Source organism: Salvelinus sp. IW2-2015, unplaced genomic scaffold (genome assembly GCF_002910315.2).
Source record: "Salvelinus sp. IW2-2015 unplaced genomic scaffold, ASM291031v2 Un_scaffold591, whole genome shotgun sequence".
NCBI classification, from domain to species: domain Eukaryota; kingdom Metazoa; phylum Chordata; class Actinopteri; order Salmoniformes; family Salmonidae; genus Salvelinus; species Salvelinus sp. IW2-2015.
The window spans coordinates 174,054-193,547 of NW_019942581.1; the positions used below are offsets into that span (position 1 = coordinate 174,054).

The 19,494-nt window shown below is 43.7% G+C and overlaps 1 protein-coding gene across 1 annotated transcript in view; it reads right to left on the minus strand.

Annotated features, from left to right (window-relative positions):
- Positions 1-19,494, minus strand: part of sema3c (sema domain, immunoglobulin domain (Ig), short basic domain, secreted, (semaphorin) 3C) — a 51,989-nt gene that overhangs the window by 31,924 nt on the left and 571 nt on the right. Inside the window, exon 2 of the mRNA XM_024135773.2 lies at positions 14,871-15,045. Coding sequence (XP_023991541.1) covers positions 14,871-15,006 — 136 coding nt within the window. The 5' untranslated portion in view covers positions 15,007-15,045. The remainder of the gene's footprint in view (positions 1-14,870; positions 15,046-19,494) is intronic.

The following is a 19,494-nucleotide window of genomic DNA, read 5'->3' on the forward strand; positions in this document are numbered from 1 at the left end:
GATGTTATCTAGTCTGAGTGYAGTAGWCTACATATTTCGCATGCAAGACTAAAACCCAGATATAAATCCATACTAGCGGTCYCCCAAGACATCAGGTCAGAGATCCTCGATGGTGATAATGTAACTAATGAGCCTAATGAATACACATTCACCTTGACATTACAGCAGGATCTCAGATGATCTATATTTCATCAGCTTATTAAACACTTTCGATTCACATTTGCATTGATCCCCAGTCCAGTGAACCATGCACAGAGGGCAAATCTGTTTTCGACAGCATGCTTTTAATCCAGTCTAAAATGTACCCACCAGGAACGTCTAGTGACATGACCAGACTACAAGCCGTGATCATCATTCCCTATAAACAAGTATTCTGTAAACTAAAGGAGGATAGCAGAGAAAGGCAACAACCGTCCTGCATGCCACATAGTATTGTCCTAAAGGAACAAAACAGTTGTGATGTCAGTCTGTAGGATCTAAGTGAAGGATTTGGGCAGCAGCAGGGACTTGTCCTTCCGCCCATGGTGGTTCTACTGTAATTAAAATCATGGAAGAGATTGCAGTGTTCATTTCATAATTTTAAATGTAGATGGGGATAGGCCTTGTCTTGTTTCATGGTGCTGTGATTACATTGAGGGGGGGGGTGGTGCCACCACAGAGAATAACAAGTTTCCCTCCGGCGAAGTGAAAACCCATAACACGGAATGACAGACTAACTCTCCCATTTCTTAGACTGATCAAAGAAGCGGGCCTCCACCATGATCCCCACCAGTAAACAGGCCAGTGGTGTTTTAGGTTTGGCTCGCCATACAAGGAACAGTTTATCACATTGCAGAATCGTAAAAATAGAGATTCAGCGCCGCTGGAAAGTACGCCGTCTGGCTTTTACAAGAGCGATGACTTTGTGGGTCCCCCCAAGATCGGGTTTAAGGACATGGAGCCAGCAGTCTGTGCTGGTCGGCCCACTGAGCCACCCTGACAGACTCATTCTACTCTCCCTTTCTCTATGTGGGGGGCACCAGCTGGGGACTGACACTCTCAGGCTGTACTGAGCTATGCCACCTGTAGTCCAGCTGTGTCCAGGCAGGATCAGGTGCACAAGGAGGCAGGAGAGGTATCAAAAGTTCAGGATTACGGCATTGTGTGAACTGACAACTTCCTAATACGGATGCCGTACACAGTGGGTATGAAGTTTAACTTCTTTCAGCTAGGGGGCAGAATTTTTATGTTTGGAAAAATAACGTTCCCAAGGTAAACAGACTATTTCTCAGGTCCAGATGCTAGAATATGAATATAATTGACAGATTAGGATAGAAAACACTCTAAAGTTTCCAAAACTGTCAAAATATTGTCTGTGAGTATAACAGAACTGATTTTGCAGGCGAAAACCTGAGGAAATCCAACCCGGAAGTGCCTTTTATTTGGAAAAATCCCTGTTCCGTTGCCTGCCCCTCCTCCATATAAAGGGGTATCAACCAATGGCTTCCTCAGGCTGTGACCAGGCTTTAGACATAGTTTCAAGCTTTTATTTTGAAAAATGAGCGAGATTTTTCAAAACGCGTCAGGTGTCCTTTGATTAGTTCCTGCGTGCGAGAGATGTAGCTCGACATTTTCTTTCTCTGTAGTATTGAATAGGATACCGTCCGGTTGAAATATTATCGATTATGTATGTTAAAAACAACCTGAGGATTGATTATAAAAAACGTTTGACATGTTTCTACGAACATTACGGATACTTTTTAGAATTTCCGTCTGCCTTTCAGGACCGGAACGAGCCTGTGGTTTTCTGAACATAACGCGCAAGCCAATTGGCGTTTTTTGGTTATAAAACTAATCTTTATCGAACAAAAATAACATTTATTGTGTAACTGGGAGTCTCGTGAGTGCAAACATCCGAAGATTATCAAAGGTAAGCGATGAATTTTATTGCTTTTCTGACTTTCGTGACCAAGCTAATTTGGGGCTAGCTGTTCTTACTGTTTTGTCTAGTGATTGATAAACTCACAAACGCTTGGATTGCTTTCGCTGTAAAGCATATTTTCAAAATCTGACACGATAGGTGGATTAACAACAAGCGAAGCTGTGTTTTGGTAACATTTCACTTGTGATTTCATGATTATAAATATTTTTTGTATTTTTTATTTATTTGGCGCTCTGCAATTCAGCGGTTGTTTACGAAAATGATCCCGCTAAAGGGATCCGTGCGGCAAMAAGTTAAGAGAACCAAGTCTACACAACCAAGATTTAATCCACTCTACTCATAGGAGTACTGGAAAGCTAGACTAGGTTAAATGGTTAACTAGGCCTGTGGAGTGTGAGTTCTTGCTGGATTTTGGCTACCTTAGTGTCTGAGAGCCAAAGGGCCAGAGGTCTTCAGACCCCATTAACACCACAGAGCTGGGCAGGCGGCCAATCACAAACCTCCCTTTGTGCCTCAGATTCAATGCAGTCCTTTTCAAATGGGCCGCACCCTCGAAGGCCATCATGAATTCATTAACCACATGCAAATGAGGCATCGTCTATTTTCAACGAATAGGACCTGTGTTCCACTGTTTTCAGGGGCAGGAGTAGGCGGATCCCAATCACTCGCCTTGATAAATATTGAAGCATGGGCTTAGTACACCCCCACCCCCTGATTCATGTACCCACTGAAGATGGAGTGGGTTTCTTTATAAACGTCTGACTTTAGACCTCTTGCCAAGTGTCGGTGCTCTTTGTGAGGACAATGCAACATCTCCTTGGGTGCAGTTCTGCATGGCTACACTTCTCTAATACAATGTTGGTACATTCACACATACTGCGCCACTCACAACCTTTARCCTGGCAACTCAAAGCTTCGGTCTGGCTCTGGAGACACTGACCCGCACGAGGACATTTCTTCCATCACCATGGGGATATAGGCCTAGCCTACAGTACCTCTACAGTATACAGTGTTTTGGCAGGTGGTATATAGGCAGGTAAAGCAGAGGGGGCGGGTTGGGTATCGTGCCAGAGTATGGTCTCCTCCTTGTCCCCCCCGTAGAGAGGGACCACCCAGAGTGGCCAGTGCAGGGCGACAGAGTCGTCTGGCTGTCCGTCTGTCTGACATTCACCACATTCTCGGCCAGGCAAGAGGACCAGGAGCACACAAACTCACTGCTCAAGCATCAACACACTCCTCTCCATAGACATACAGGGACTGCTTGTGAGGAAGAGGGACAACCGCTCGGCTGACTAACTCTCATCCCATCCAATGTCATCATCCTCTTCCCACCATTTTCTGTAAGTTACTGCATTATCTAGCAGTCTCCAGACATAATGTCAGGGGAACCTCATGGTCATATGTAGGATGACTATTCTCCTATTAGCCTTTGGTATAACCTCCCTATCGTTGATTTCTCACTCCATCTTCACTACGTAGGACACATTTACATTTAAGTCATTTAGCAGACGCTCTTATCCAGAGCGACTTACAAATTGGTGCATTCACCTTATGATATCCAGTGGAACAACCACTTTACAATAGTGCATCTAACTCTTTTAAGGGGGGAGGGGGGGGTTAGGAGGATTACTTTATCCTATCCTAGGTATTCCTTAAAGAGGTGGGGTTTCAGGTGTCTCCGGAAGGTGGTGATTGACTCCGCTGACCTGGCGTCGTGTTTGTTCCACCATTGGGGTGCCAGAGCAGCGAACAGTTTTGACTGGGCTGAGCGGGAACTGTACTTCCTCAGAGGTAGGGAGGCGAGCAGGCCAGAGGTGACACAAGTGTAGGACAAGAGGGAACGAGAGTCTCAGAGTGTGGCTCTCTGAGGTTTCTCAGCACCAGCGCCAGAGCAGTCTTCATTACACGGATGACCTGCGCTGCAGCGGCTTTGGGTAATATTCCCTCCAGGAGTCTGAAACCGGAGACGCAAATCAACCTGTCCATCACACTAGCTAGCGTTAGCCTTAATTAGCACCTGGCCTCTTCACCTGCCACAGAATCCCACCAACCCCCTATAGGGCCTCTCACAACCTTTCACCTAACCAGTCCTCCGGTTACACCTTCACCCCGCCCGCAGATACCAAATCAAATTTATTTCTACTGTCAGTTAAGCTACAGACTACAGGCCCCATGAGACCAGAGGGAGAGTCAATATTGGACTATAAAATGTTCCTTCCTGTATTATACTTATGCTAAAATGTTTCTTCTATTCTACTGCCATTTACTTTACGTTCGTATTCTTAACTTCTATATCTTATTCTTGTTGCATTGTTGAGAAGGAACCTGCAAGTAAGCATTTGGTTGGACGGTGTATACCATTTGAATCCCGTACATACGACTAATAAAACTTGAAACTGTCAGGTTCGGGGGAGGTTTAATAGACAGTACTGGGCCATGAGATTCTCTGATTTATTAGTGATGGAGGTGGAAGTGAAGCAAAGGCTGAGTAAAGTTTAGACGAATGGGGCGGAGATGACATGTTGAGATCGTCGTTTTGTTGGATTACAACGTCAATATTTCCTGGCTGACATCATGCAGGTCAAATGGTAATCTCGGTGCTGTTGAATGAGGGTGAGGGTCAGTGGTGTAAAGTACTTTACTATTTTTGACGACTTTTACTTTTACTTCACTACAATGATTTCCACTGGTATAATAGAAGGTTAATCCAAAGAGTCACTCTGAGCCTTGTTCCATTGTTAATGAATGCAGTGCATTCGGTATATATTCAGACCCCTTGACTTTTTCCACATGTTGTTACATTACAGCCTTTTTCTAAAATTGACTAAATTGTTTTCCCCCCCTCATCAATCTACAAACAATACCCCATAATGTCAAAGCAAAAACAGGTTTTTAGAAATGTTTTCAAATGTAAAAAAATGTAATGTTTTAAATATCACATTTATATAAGTATTCAGACCCTTTACTCAGTACTTTGTTGAAGCACCTTTGGTAGAGTTTACAGAGTATTCTTGGTTATGATGCTACAAGCTTGGCACACCTGTATTTGGGGAGTTTCTCCCATTCTTCTCTGCAGATCCTTTCAAGCTCTGTCAGGTTGGATGGGGAGCGTCGCTGCACAGCTATTGTCAAGTCTCTCCAGAGATGTTAGATCGGGTTCAAGTCAGGGCTCTGGCTGGGCCACTCAAGGACATTCAGAGAATTGTCCCGAAGCCACTTCTGCATTGTCTTGGCTGTGTGCTTAGGGTTGTTGCCCTGTTGGAAGGTGGACCATCGCCGCTGTCTGACGTCAGTGCTCTGGAGCAGGTTTTCATCAAGGATCTCTGTACTTTGCTCTGTTCATCTTTCCCGCGATCCTGACTAGCCTCCCAGTCCCTGCCGCTGAAAAACATCCCCACAGCATGATGCTGCCACCACCATGCTTCACCGTAGGGATGGTGCCAGGTTTCCTCCAGACGAGACGCTTGGCATTCAGGCCAAAGAGTTCAATCTTGGTTTCATCAGACCAGAGAATCTTGTTTCTCACATCCCTGACCAAGGCCCTTCTCCCCCGATTGCTCAGTTTGGCTGGGCAGCCAGCTCTAGGAAGAGTCTTGGTGTTTTCAAACTTCTTCCATTTAAGAATAATTGAGGCCACTGTGATCTTGGAGACCTTCAAAGCTGCAGACATTTTTTGGTACCCTTCCCAGATCTGTGCCTCAACACAAACCTGTGTCAGAGCAAAACCAAGACATGAGCTCTACGGACAATTCCTTCAACCTCATGTCTTGGTTTATGCTCTGACATGCACTGTCAACCTTATATAGACAGATGTGTGCCTTTCCAAATCATGCCCAATCAATTGAATTTACCACAGGTGGACTCCAATAAAGTTGTAGAAACATCTCAAGGATGATCAATGGAAACAGCACTCACCTGAGCTCAATTTCGAGTCTCATAGTAAAGGGTCTGAATACTTATGTAAATAAGGTATCTGTTWTTTTAATGCATTTGCAATAATGTCTAAAAAACAGTTTTTGCTTTGTCATTATAGGGTATTGTGTGTAGATCTATGAGATTAGAATTTTTTWAATCCTTGTTACAATAAGGCTGTAACATAACTAAATGTGGTTAAAGGGAAGGGGTCTGAATACTTTCCCAATGCACTGTACGTAATAGTATGTAATAGCTGTGTTAGTTTAACCTTTTCCCTTTTATTATGTAGATAACCTTGGCATTTTTCTATGGAAACTCACTTGAGCTCAAAGCCAGTATGAGAATAGTTCTGTGTACAAAATAAAATATTTAATGATACATCTGCAAAAAAGACAGAAAAACAACATTGAGAATACATTTCACAGAATCAATAGCTTAAATTCCCAAAGACCAACCGTCACCATTTTCATTTGACCTTGTGTATCTTCCAGAAAGATACTGTCTCTTCCCTATTGATGGCCATTGATTACCTTTAAAAAACATTCATCTGGGGCGGCAAGGTCAAAGACAGGAATGTCAAAACACAGAGACAGGAAAAGAAAGGAGGAGAAAGGAGAGAAAAAGTATGACTGACAGAAGGCTTGTCAAACCCTGTCTGCAAACACAGCAACCGTAGGCTTTGCTGCAGCCTGTACCCGCTAACCTTCACTAGAGAATGTTCTGTTTCTAACTCAATCAATTAGCTCGGCTAGCAACAGGACACATGCCTGGAGACACAAACAACAACCACACAAAAAAAAGACCCTTGTCAGCCTGGTTATTTGTATGTCTAAACATCTCTCTGTCGACAGTATTGACAGGTCACCGGTTTGTATAGCCTTGAACTCCCTGGAGCATACCATCACGGATTTGTGATTTCACTTCAAAAGGCAAATTATGTTGCAAATTACAAGTTMAGATGCACTCTGGGAAAAATAGTGTAAAGCAGATATGGGATGCTCTGTGAAATTATAAGCATTTTACTTTACTTCCATGCCCCTGAGCACTAATGCAGACACACTGGTCCACTTTTGACCKGCGTCAGCCCTGCCTATAACKTTTGACGACCTTTGACTTCCTATTGACACTGCTGACGACCATGCAGGCAGCAGTCTGTTTGACCTATCCAGGCCCCGTAATTGCGGAGGGGTCAGGGATAGAAGACAAAAGGGCAAACCCAGAGAGAACACATTATCATGAGATCTGGGGCAAGTTAGGCGATTTATGGTCAGGTTTAAAGGTTTAGGTTCGGCAAGGATAAAACTTTGAACATCAAACCACTGGCTCAGACCTTCCCATTAGATTTAAAGTTTGAGACATTATCTTACAGGAGGTGAATGTTACATTGGCAAGGCTCTGCTGTTTATCTTCCAAATGATTCCTTCACGTAGGAATTCYGAAAATGTTTTACCTTGGCTGTGTTTCAGTTCCACTGAATGCACCTCTTGATTTTCCTCAGTAAAACGCTGAGCAGTGTTATTAGGGTTCAATTTGAAAGGGGTCAAACGTTTTTCAGGATACCTGAAGTATTCCAAATATTCACTTAACAGCTCACAGCCTCAATTTGTTATATAAAGAGSGACAAAAAAAACCTTGGTCAGTTTCCATGGTGATTCAGCGGAAAGGTATACCATCAGAAAGTAATCAAATGTGAAGAATTTGCATATGCACACAGCCACACKCCATCCCACAATTAAATAAACATACTTCACAGTTGGACGAGCACCCGATAGTCATCCTTTATGAYTAATGYGGGCTAGGAGGAGATTCTAATGACGCATGATAAAAGAAGGAACTAATCTGAGGAAGCTGGGGAACCAAAGCATCCGTTCTATGGTGAAAGGCTGTGAGACAGACGGTTGTGTGTATGTGACGTCTGGTTCCACTCAGGGTTTGGCTGAGAACAGGGGTAGCTCCCAGAGAGAGGGAACACTCATTACAAGAACACTATCTTAATCAATCTCCCACARGTCTRTAACTMCAGCTAAGCGACCAAGGCTCTCTACCAAGGACTAGACAGGAGGATTCAAATAGACACCTGCTAAACACACACACATACACTTGATTTTTTTTTAAATATCCAAATACTTTAATATTTTCTTCAACGTAATTTCCATYGTGACACCCTGACCGCCAGCAGTGTTTTACCAGGATAGAAGGACATTAWTGACATCTTAAACAAAGACCACCACCCACCCTGAGCCACACGCACCCTGTAAGCGGTGARAATGACCATGACTCTCAACACCCACTGTGTTAGTGTATAATCCTCTTCAGAATCACCCAGAGAGAAACAAAACCAAAATCATCCAACCAGACCATATACAGAAAGCCTTAGATGTGTAATAAATCTTCTTAGGGCTAGGCCCCTTTTTTCTCAATTTCTGCCTGAATGACGTYCCCAAAGTAAACTGCCTGTTGCTCAGGCCCTGAAGCCAGGATATGCATATAATTGGTARCACTGGAAAGAAAACACTTTGAAGTTTGTAGAAATGTTAAAATAATGTAGGAGAATATAACACAATAGGTATGGTAGGAGAAAATCCAAAGAAAAACCAACCYGAATWATTTTTTTAAGAGAGACCATGCTCTTACAATGGAAAGTATAAGGGCATACTGGAAATTAGCTCCCTGGATGCAATTCCTATGGCTTCCACTGGGTGTCAGCAGTCTATGTTCAAGGTTTCAGGCTTGTAACTTCAAAAACGAAGAAGAAATATCAGTTTTAGTACAGGGACCCAGTCTTGGAAATTTGTGTTTGCTCGTGCCGTGACAGAACGCACCTGCTAAAATCGGTTTCCTATTGAGCATACTTCTTTCTGTAAGAAATAATATAGTTTTATTATATTTTAGGGTATCTGAGGAGTAAGTAGAAACGTATTTTGACTTYTTGAAACAAAGTTTAGGGGTAGATTTTCGGATTCCTTTCTCTGCATGTTTAACGAGTGTATTACTCAAATCGATGGTGCCAACTAAATTGACTTTTTGGGATGTAAAGAAGGATTTTATCTAACAAAACGACACTATATGTTATAGCTGGGACCCTTTTATTGACAAATCAGAGGAAGATTTTCAAAAAGTAAGTYAATATTTAATTGCTATTTGTGAATTTATGAAACCTCTGCTGGTGGAAAAATATTTTGATATGGGACGCCGTCCTCAAACAATCGCATGGCATGCTTTCACTGTAATAGCTACTGTAAATCGGACAGTGCAGTTAGATTAACAAGAATTTAAGCTTTCAACCGATATAAGACACTTTTATATGTACCTAAATGTTTAATATTCACACTTTTTATGATTATTTATTTGAATAGCGCTGTCACACCCTGGCCTTAGTTATCTTTGTTTTCATTATTATTTTAGTTAGGTCAGGGTGTGACAAGGGGAATGTATGTGTTTTGGTTTGTCTAGGGATTTGTACGTTTATGGGTCAGTGTCTTGTCTAGGTGTTTGTATGTCTATGGCTGCCTAGATTGGTTCTCAATTAGAGGCAGCTGTGGTTTATTGTCTCTGATTGAGAGCCATATTTAAGGCAGCCATAGGCATTTGGGTTTTGTGGGTAATTGTCTATGTTCTATGTTGCATGTGTGCACTTAGTTCTTTCTTAGCTTCACGTTTGTTGTTTTGTTTCGTTTGTTCATCTTCTAAAATAAAGAGAAGATGTATTTTTCACACGCTGCGCCTTGGTCCTCTCTCTCACCGCAAGACGATCGTGACAAGCGCGCCCTCCAGTTTCACCGGAAGTTGTCCCACTAGCGGGACGCCTAGGCTTAAGAAGAAGTAACATACAGCCATAGCCCTGGGCTGGCAACTCGTTAATATGGCCTCCTAACAATTAGATGAGGGCTAAAACATTGTCTTATTGGCTTGTAAATTCACTGGCAGGTGCAGAACGCAGCCTAACAAAGGTTGTGAAATGTTTCACCTGGGTCAAACAACAGAAAGTATCAACATGGCATGAGCCAGGGCCTTTCTGACCAAGAAACTGATGATCTAACATGTTCTTCTATGCTCAGCAATTTGGCCAAATAAACTGAGATGACATCCAGATACTGTATGTTTGAAAGTCTTTTTTTTGCGGGGTAAAAAGCCAAGAGAGAGAAGTTCATTCTGTTTCTGATTAAAAGCGTATCACCTATTTCACTGAATCCATTTGAGAAAGGACAATGCTATATGACCYCTGGACCAGATCCAGATTCATTTTCCACCTTAGTTGAAATTGAAACAAATCTCCATATAATCTATAGCAGGGATTTAAATAYACACAGATTATCAACATCGCAGTGCACTTGACTTGTAGARCATGACAGAGYTGGTGGTAGTAGTAGCCATCAAATCACGACGCCAAGGGCTCCAAYTCACAAAGCTTTCTCTGAGCAGGTGAAGTGTAAATCTGAATGGACTAGGTAATCCTAGCCCAGGATTCAGTCAAATATTTTATTACATTTTCTCTGCTTTTGTTTGAATCCTGGCCTTGGATTAGACCTAGACCAGTCTAATCTCCACCTCACCTGCTCAGAGAAAGCTTTAGGACGCCTCACTGTTAGTGGTTTATTATTCAGTCCTTAGTCCTGGGCTTTGTACCATTCTCACATTTGAATGATTCATGGGAAAATATGGCCCTTATCTTCTTTTATCRGTGGTTGACAAAACACAGACTTCGGAACACTCTGCTATTCATTATTTTAACTTTCACTGAGACAACAGATGGAGTCTGTGTTTTGGAATATATGAAATGAAAGGGGACGCGAGACTAAATATTGGAGAAAATAAAAGTGATTGAAAATAAAAGTTMATAAACAAATCCCTTATCATGCTAGTAAATCCATGATGATTTTTGCAAAGAAGCCCCTCGTTATTTTCCAGCTTTACTGAAACGTATGGCCGTATTTGACTGTTTATTGTATAGGACTGCGTTCTGGGGCCTGCGTTTCTCACTCTGTATTATTGTGTTTTGGTTGCCGTCCTGTTGCGTTGTGTTTGCCTCTCCAAGACAAGATTAAGCAGTGTGAGGGAGCAGGAGTGTCAGTGACGGCAACTTCTCCTGGAGACGCAAGCTGACTCACTCAGCCACGTGAACCTGCCTTACCCTCGGCTAAAGTTTCAGGAGAGAGGGAAGAAAAGATGGGTAGATAGAGGGAGGGAGAGAGAGAAAGAGAGTGAGATACTGTATACTGACACAAGCCTCCTCCCAGAGTTTATTTTCTCTTTTTTGATTTAGTCAGTTTAGGCTGTAAAAGTTAAGAGTCTTTACTCTAGGGAACTACAATATATCTCGCCTCCAGTGCAGAACCTTTGACACACATCCTAACACTTGCTGCTGACTGGACCCCCCACCTGTTACCCTCTCTGGGCCCTGCACCTCTCCTCTCTTCTCCCCACCCTGGTACTGGAGAGAGCCCATGCGTCCCAAATACTTCCCTCAGTGGGGAAATCCACACTGGAATTTATTGGAGAGAAGAGCCCTCTCATTGGGTCAGAGGAGTCTCCAACTCCCTACATCTGGATCTCTCCCAGGCAGAAGCTCCACTGAAGGCAGGGTGAAATACGGAGCCTGTCCGCTCCAACGGAAAATGATTTCCATCTCCACCAACAAAGATGAGTTCAGCTCAACTCCCCTGTGCTTAACATCTCGGACAGAATAGCTCTAAAACCACAGCATGGAAGCTAACCAACACCTGAAATCTTYGCTTCCAATCACATCTCCATTCCTTTCTTTACTTTGAAACGTCCTTCTAGTCACTGCCAAATCCCCTCCGCTTCTGTTTTCCCACTAATTCAATCCAATGAGTCCCATGGGAACGAAGCACAGCGAAGCACCTACATAGATCATCCTAAGTGACAGACACACATCTGACTTTTAAAAAAAGAAGAAAAGCTTCTACCGGTCCACCACAAAACCAGAGCTAACCAACCAAGAACCACTGTAGAACCTATTTGACTGATAATAGCTCCCTTTGACGTTTCACTCAGATACAGTAGAACCAAACTAAAGCAAGAAATGGGGACAAATCAAATCCACACATGGAAAAGGGATTGACCAATCCCATGATCAGCAGCAGGGATAGATTCATTCCCAGCATGTTGACGGTGAATCCTGGAGGTTAGACATTTTAACAGGACAGGAGTGAATAGGCCTACCGTGGTTGTATGTAAAAGCCACAGAGGTATTTGAGTGGTTTGGACTTTTTGCAGTGAGTGAGCAGGCTTTTTCCAAGCCACCCCTAATGCTCCACACATCCCKTAGACAAGTGTATACAGCCTGGGTCCTGTCTGTGAGCAGCTCTGCTGAGTGGGGCGTTTCACTGCCTGTCTCTGTTTGACAGCTGGGCTACAGCACRCYAGACAATCACAGAGAAACASAGAGAGAAGAAGAGAGGGAGAGGAGAGAGAAAGTCAGTAAATGAAAGGAGAAAGGAGAGACAGTAGGAGAGAAGGGGCGGAGAGAGGATGACAGCCAGTGAGAGGAAGAGAAAGGTGCCTGGAGTCAAGGAAAAAGATGACCACAGAACATCACAGCCTTTCCAGAGACAATGAGTCACAGTCACAACACCTCTTCACACTGTCTGAGCACTCAGACGCCGCACAGACACATGTGCAACACAGACATAAACTCAGCAAAAAAGGAAACGCCACTTTTTCAGGACCCTGTCTTTCAAAGGTAATTCGTAAAAATCAAAATAACTTCACAGATCTTCATTGTAAAGGGTTTAAACACTGTTCCCCATGCTTGTTCAATGAACCATAAACAATTAATGAACATGCACCTGTGGAACAGTCGTTAAGACACTAACAGCTTACAGACAATTAAGGTCACAGTTATGAAAACTTAGGACACTAAAGAGACCTTTCTACTGACTCTGAAAAACACCAAAAGAAAGATGCCCAGGGTCCCTGCTCATCTGCGTCAACATGCATTTGGCATGCTGCAAGGAGGCATGAGGACTGCAGATGTGGCCAGGGCAATAAATTGCAATGTCCGTACTGTGAGACGCCTAAGACAGCGCTACAGGGAGACAGGACGTACAGATGATCGTCCTCTCAGTGGCAGACCACGTGTAACAACACCTGCACAGGATCGGTACATCCGAACATCACACCTGCGGGACAGGTACAGGATGGCAACAACAACTGCCCGAGTTACACCAGGAACGCACAATCCCTCTATCAGTGCTCAGACTGTCCGCAATAGGCTGAGAGAGGCTGGACTGAGGGCTTGTAGGCCTGTTGTAAGGCAGGTCCTCACCAGACATCACAGGCAACAATGTCGCCTATGGGCACAAACCCACCGTTGCTGGACCAGACAGGACTGACAAAAAAATGCTCTTCACTGATGAGTCGCGGTTTTGTCTCAACAGGGGTGGTGGTCAGATTCACGTATATCGTCTAAGGAATGAGCGTTACACCGAGGCCTGTACTCTTGAGCGGGATCGATGTGGAGGGTCCGTCATGGTCTGGGGTGGTGTGTCACAGCATCATTGGACTGAGCTTGTCATTGCAGGCAATCTCAACGCTGTCCGTTACAGGGAAGGCATCCTTCTCCCTCATGTGGTACCCTTCCTGCAGGCTCATCCTGACATGACCCTCTAGCATGACAATGCCACCAGCCATACTGCTCGTTCTGTGCGTGGTTTCCTGGAATGTCAGTGTTCTGCCATGGCCAGCGAAGAGCCTGGGTCTCAATCCCATTGAGCACGTCTGGGACCTGTTGGATCAGAGGGTGAGGGCTAGGGCCATTCCCACCAGAAATGTCCGGGAACTTGCAGGTGCCTTGGTGGAAGAGTGGGGTAACATCTCACAGCAAGAACTGGCAAGTATGGTGCAGTCCATGAGGAGGAGATGCACTGCAGTACTTAATGCAGCTGGTGGCCACACAAGATACTGACTATTACTTTTGATATTGACCCCCCCCCTTTGTTCAGAGACACATTATTACATTTATGTTAGTCACATGTCTGTGGAACTTGATCAGTTTATGTCTCAGTTGTTGAATCTTGTTGTGTAAATATTTGTATGAACATATGTTAAGTTTGCTGAAAATAAAAGTTGTTGACAGTGAGAGGACATTTCTTTTTTTGCTGAGTTTAGCACAGCCACACAGTCTCTCCTGCATTGGGCCTGGAGGTACTGAAAGATGATCAAACACACCCATCAGTTCCTGTACAACATCAACACCAGTGTACAGTTACACCACTTATGAGGAGGGGTAGGTGGTTCCTGAAAGCATGAGAAACAAGAAACAACCCCTCCTCCCCCGCAATCTCCTTCCTAGTTTAGAGGGTTAATAATTCATCCAATTATCTGTGTCATGGAAATTAAATAAAAGAGGAATCAGACCAAGAGGCTGTAACAACACTCACAGGGAAAGGAAACAGTGCCTCCACCCACTGTGTGTGTTTAAAGGACCAGGACCAGGCTGAGCCAGGGCAGTCAGTCTTGACACAGTACAGTACAATCTCACAGAGCTACGGCTGGCTCGCCTCAATGACATGGAACAGAACAAAAAAAATGGAACCACGATTTCAGGGTCTCACAGGCCGAAACCAAGAACATGACGATGTTAAGGCCCACAGGAACTAAGCAGCATGGGTACTATAAAGGTTAGAGCCAGCCTCCCACTATCTGGTGGAGAACACTGATTAAATGTCAATCAAACGCAAACATCTAAGGGAACATTCAACGATCTCATCTCAGACATTACAGAGAAGGTAATTATAGAGTATTTTCTCATTAGTTGAAAATGACAAAGATGATTGTACATCCTCTGGTTGGGCATCAATCTGTTATTGACCATATGTGACCCATTAACACCATAAACTAATAGCTATATTGTGTTCTGTAAGTTCATCACAGCTGTGGTAAAACACAGCAGACCAGGATGAGACTAAGCCTGAGGTAATGCTTTACGGATGTTCTGGAGAAGGTTAGATGGAGGGCATGTCTGTCCGATGCTTAGCGATTCACTGTTGGACTAAACAGGACAATTCTTTACCTTCGAAGGAGAGGAAGACTCTTGGCAGTGGCTGGAGGAAGCTGGAMACACAAGTGAGGAGGAGAGAGAGAGCCAGGAGGGTGGATCCGACTCTTATCCAGGGCGGGGTCTTCACGACCCCCTCTGGCCACCTCATGACAGCAGGGCCTCAGGAACCACACCTAGTCCAAATAACCTGAGGGAGGAGGAGAGAGGTACATCACTGGTCAGACTACAGTACCACAGATACGGCAGGGATGTTCAAATCCAGTCCACGAGGGCTACAGCACTGTCAATTTTATTCTCTTCCCGGTAGTTAATAGATCCCAGTAATTGATTGATTCACTCATCTGGTTTTCCAGGTCTGAAACAATTCCTGATTAGAAAGGTAGGATTAAAACTAGCAGTGCTGCAGCCCTCCATTATCTATTCCTGTCCTATGGTGACTACTTCCTGTCCTATGGTGACTACTTCCTGTTCTAATAATAACAATAAATAAGGAGGATCCGTTTTAAAGGAGAGAGATGAGAGCGTCACATGACAGTTAAATCCATCAGTTACCACATCCTTTAACATGGCTCACTGTTAAATATGGATGAGATTCATCTACACAAAAAAGCTGGGGGAGAATCTCCTGTCTGCCTTCACTCTGGTTCCATTATTGGACAAGAGGAGCTCCATTATTGATGAAGACAGGTATTACCAGGGGATCTTCTCCTGTAGAGAGATTCTCTTACTGCTAACCAAGTGGCCATGCCACTCAATGTATTGTACGCAAAGTATCCAAATTGGTTTAATAAAAAACAAAAATGGGGGAGACAATAAAATGCACCCATACAAAGGCAGATCTATATTCTCATGGCTAATAGAGGAGGGTGGGATATATATGAAACTTTCAATTTGGGATGCAGCTGACGGAAAGGTTGAGGCACTGGGATCAGATGAACCATGGACCATATATCACCCAGCTGAAATGTAACCTGCATGACGGGCTTGGGTCGTCGTTTGAGCGGCCGCGTGTGAAGAATTAGAACGCATATGGAAAAGTGCAGAAGGGTTAAGATCTCTTTGGCAGCATGGCTTCCTAATCCTGGCCCTAGCCCCAGCCCTCCCTATCCCAGCCCACCCTAGCTGGGGTGAGTTCACGGAGAGAGAAGCCCTTGCGCTGGACTGGAGATGTCAGCCTCACAGCTGCTTAAGCCATCGCTGGAGAACGGAGCCTCTATTGCTGTTGAGTGCCAGGAGTCATTACAGTGAGAGAAGACACAGGCCTACCATGACACGCCACCTCAGCAGGATTAGAGACATATACAACTGGAACTTCTCTCCTGCTTTAAATCTACCACGGTCATACTGTATAACCTGTCAGGTGATATCATGGAGATCTCTACAAATATGACTGGCACCTAGCTAGTACAACTGCCCTGCCTAACCTCCTAAGGCATGTCTGGCAGCCTGGTAGTGTTCCATGTACCCAACCAAACTCCACATTGATGTACATAACAGCCTTATAAGGAGCAATGCTCCACATTCTGGTGTACAAAGCCATATGGATAGCCATAAACATTCATTTGTCTGGCGAGACTGTAGTCAGTCCAGAAAAACTGCTGCTTGTCGAAGCCTTGCCAGGAATCCTGGCGATGACAATTAAATCGGTCTCCTCAAAGGAGGTGAACTTGAATAAATACAGCAATACATTACCGAAGGGTATAAGAATAATTGGGTTTATTGTGTGTTGTTTGGCCCTTTGCCTAAGGAATATTCCATCTGACCACTTCAGGGGGAGTCTCTCTTTTCAAAAACGACTATTCGATGAATGTATGATGACATTTTAAGACCGATTTGTTTTTCCTAGATGCCGAACAGGAGATCTGATCGTCTGGCTCTGCCATAATGTCTTTATTGAATGAGAGCAATTCCTCTGTCTGTCTTTTGTAATGGACTATTAATATTTCACACAATTGAGCGTGTTTACAGTGCATTCGGAAAGAATTCAGACCTCTTGACTTTTTTCACATTTTGTTTTGTGACAGACTTATTCTAAAATGTATTAAATTAATGTTTTTTTCTCAATCTACACACAGTAACAATGGCAAAGCGAAAACAGGTTTTTACATTATTTACATAAGTATTCAGACCCTTTGCTATGAGACTCGAAATTGAGCTCAGGTGCATCCTGTTTCCATCGATCATCCTTGAGATGTTTCTACAAATTGGTTGGAGTCCACCTGTGGTAAATTCAATTGATTGGACATGATTTGGAAAGGCACACAGCTGTCAGATCAAAAACCAAGCCATGAGGTCGAAGGAATTGTCCGTAGAGCTCATGTCTTGGTTTTTGCTCTGACACAGGATTGTGTTGAGGCACAGATCTGGGAAGGGTACCAAAAAATGTCTGCAGCATTAAAGGTCTCCAAGATCACTCCATCATTCTTAAATGGAAGAAATTTGGAACCACTAAGACTCTTCCTAGAGCTGGCCGCCCGGCCAAACTGAGCAATCGGGGGAGAAGGGGCTTGGTCAGGGAGGTGACCAAGAACCAGATGGTCACTCTTACAGATCTCCAGAGTTACTCTGGGGAAATGGGAGAACCTTCCAGAAGGACAACCATCTCTGCAACACACCAATCAGGCCTTTATGGTAGAGTGGCCAGACGGAAGCCACTCTTCAGTAAAACGCACATGACAGACCAAAAGGCACCTAAAGACTCTCAGACCATGAGAAACAAGATTCTCTGGTCTGATGAAACCAAGATTGATCTCTTTGGCCTGAAGGCCAAGCGTCACGTCTGGAGGAAACCTGGCACAATCCCTGCGGTGAAGCATGGTGGTGGCAGCATCATGCTGTGGGGATGTTTTTCAGTGGCAGGGACTGGGAGACTAGTCAGGATCGCGGGAAAGATGAACAGAGCAAAGTACAGAGAGATCCTTGATGAAAACCTGCTCCAGAGCACTCAGGACCTCAGACTGGGGCAAAGGTTCACCTTCCAACAGGACAACGACCCTGAACACACAGCCAAGACAACGCAGGAGTGGCTTTGGGACAAGTCTTTGAATGTACTTGAGTGGCCCAACCAGAGCCCGGACTTGAACCCGAACGAACATCTCTGGAGAGACCTGAAAATAGCTGTGCAGCGACACTCCCCATCCAACCTGAGAGAGCTTGAGAGGATCTTCAGAGCAGAATGGGAGAAACTCCCCAAATACAGGTGTGCCAAGCTTGTAGCGTCATACATAAGAAGTCTCAAGGCTGTAATCGCTGCCAAAGGTGTTTCAACAAAGTACTGAGTAAAAGGTCTGAATATAAAAATTATATTTCATTTTTTTTTATACATTTGCAAGCAGCAGTATTTCTGGACAGAGTACAGTCTTGCCAGACAAATTAATGTGAATATTTATGGCTCTCCATATGGCTTTGTACACTAGAACGTGGTCATTATGCGGTATTGTGTGTAGATTGATGAGAGGAAAAAAACAATTTAATACATTTTAGAATAAGTCTGTACCGTAACAAAATGTGGAAAAAGTCAAGGGGTCTGAATACTTTCCGAATGCACTGTACATGGAACGTAATGAGGAAAAAGCAGTCTCATCTGGGTTACGACTTGATAAATGGATTGTTTTGGTCTAGATTCGCTCTTCTTCCTGGTTCTATTTGTACAAAGATTCCTACTTTAGATATAGATAACCACACTGTAATTACAACACATAAATTACACGAGAGACTGTGTCTCTCTCTCTAGTCATGACAGAGATGCTATTTAGACCTAGAGCATGTAAATAATAACAGATGGTAAATAATAATAATATACTCAGAGAATAGAGTTGATCTGTGTGAATTGTCTGTATCGGAGTGATCCCTCTGCCTACAGGATCTACCAGAGGGGCTCCGAGTGTTCACACCACACCCTGTCACTCACAAGTTAACGGCTCGGGTACATGAACATGTTGCCAAGCACACGTTTGACTAGGGAGAGCTAAGGAAAACTGAGTGATTGTATTACGAAAACAGGGGATTCAGGGCTCAACAGTAACCCGTTGAATAGAATTGAATAATACTTAAAAAAAATATCTTTGGTTTATAGTCAATCATCTCACACTCACAACCTTCTATTTTTACTCATATAGTAAACGTCAGACAACGTGACATTCTCAGTGCTAGAGCAAAGGCACACCTGTGATCACCCTGATTTATTTGTAATAGTACGTCCCATAACAATTATACTTCCTTCTACTCAATGTAAATGTTAATATAACATTTATCCCACCACAAATACAGTACGGTGTGCGAACATCAGTGATGAAGAACAACCAAAAACACATTCAATGATCAGCATGTCATTTCAGACACATCGTGACAAACCTCAACACAGAAAACCCCTTATCCATCATTATAGAAAGGAGAAAATAAGCCACCAAACCGTAAACAGGCATCTAAATTAACAAGACACAAATTTAGCTACATTTGGATCAAGTCTTTTGGAGCTTTTCTTAATACTTGTCTAAATGTGTTCCCTCTCAGCCGTTCTTATTCCCTTTCAGTCTGTCTACCAGTGGGACCCTGCACCTGTTAGCCCYAGTCCATGCAGCTCTCTCCCACTACCGCCTGTCTTTCACGGCCCTGTGAGAAGTAGACAGTGAGATAG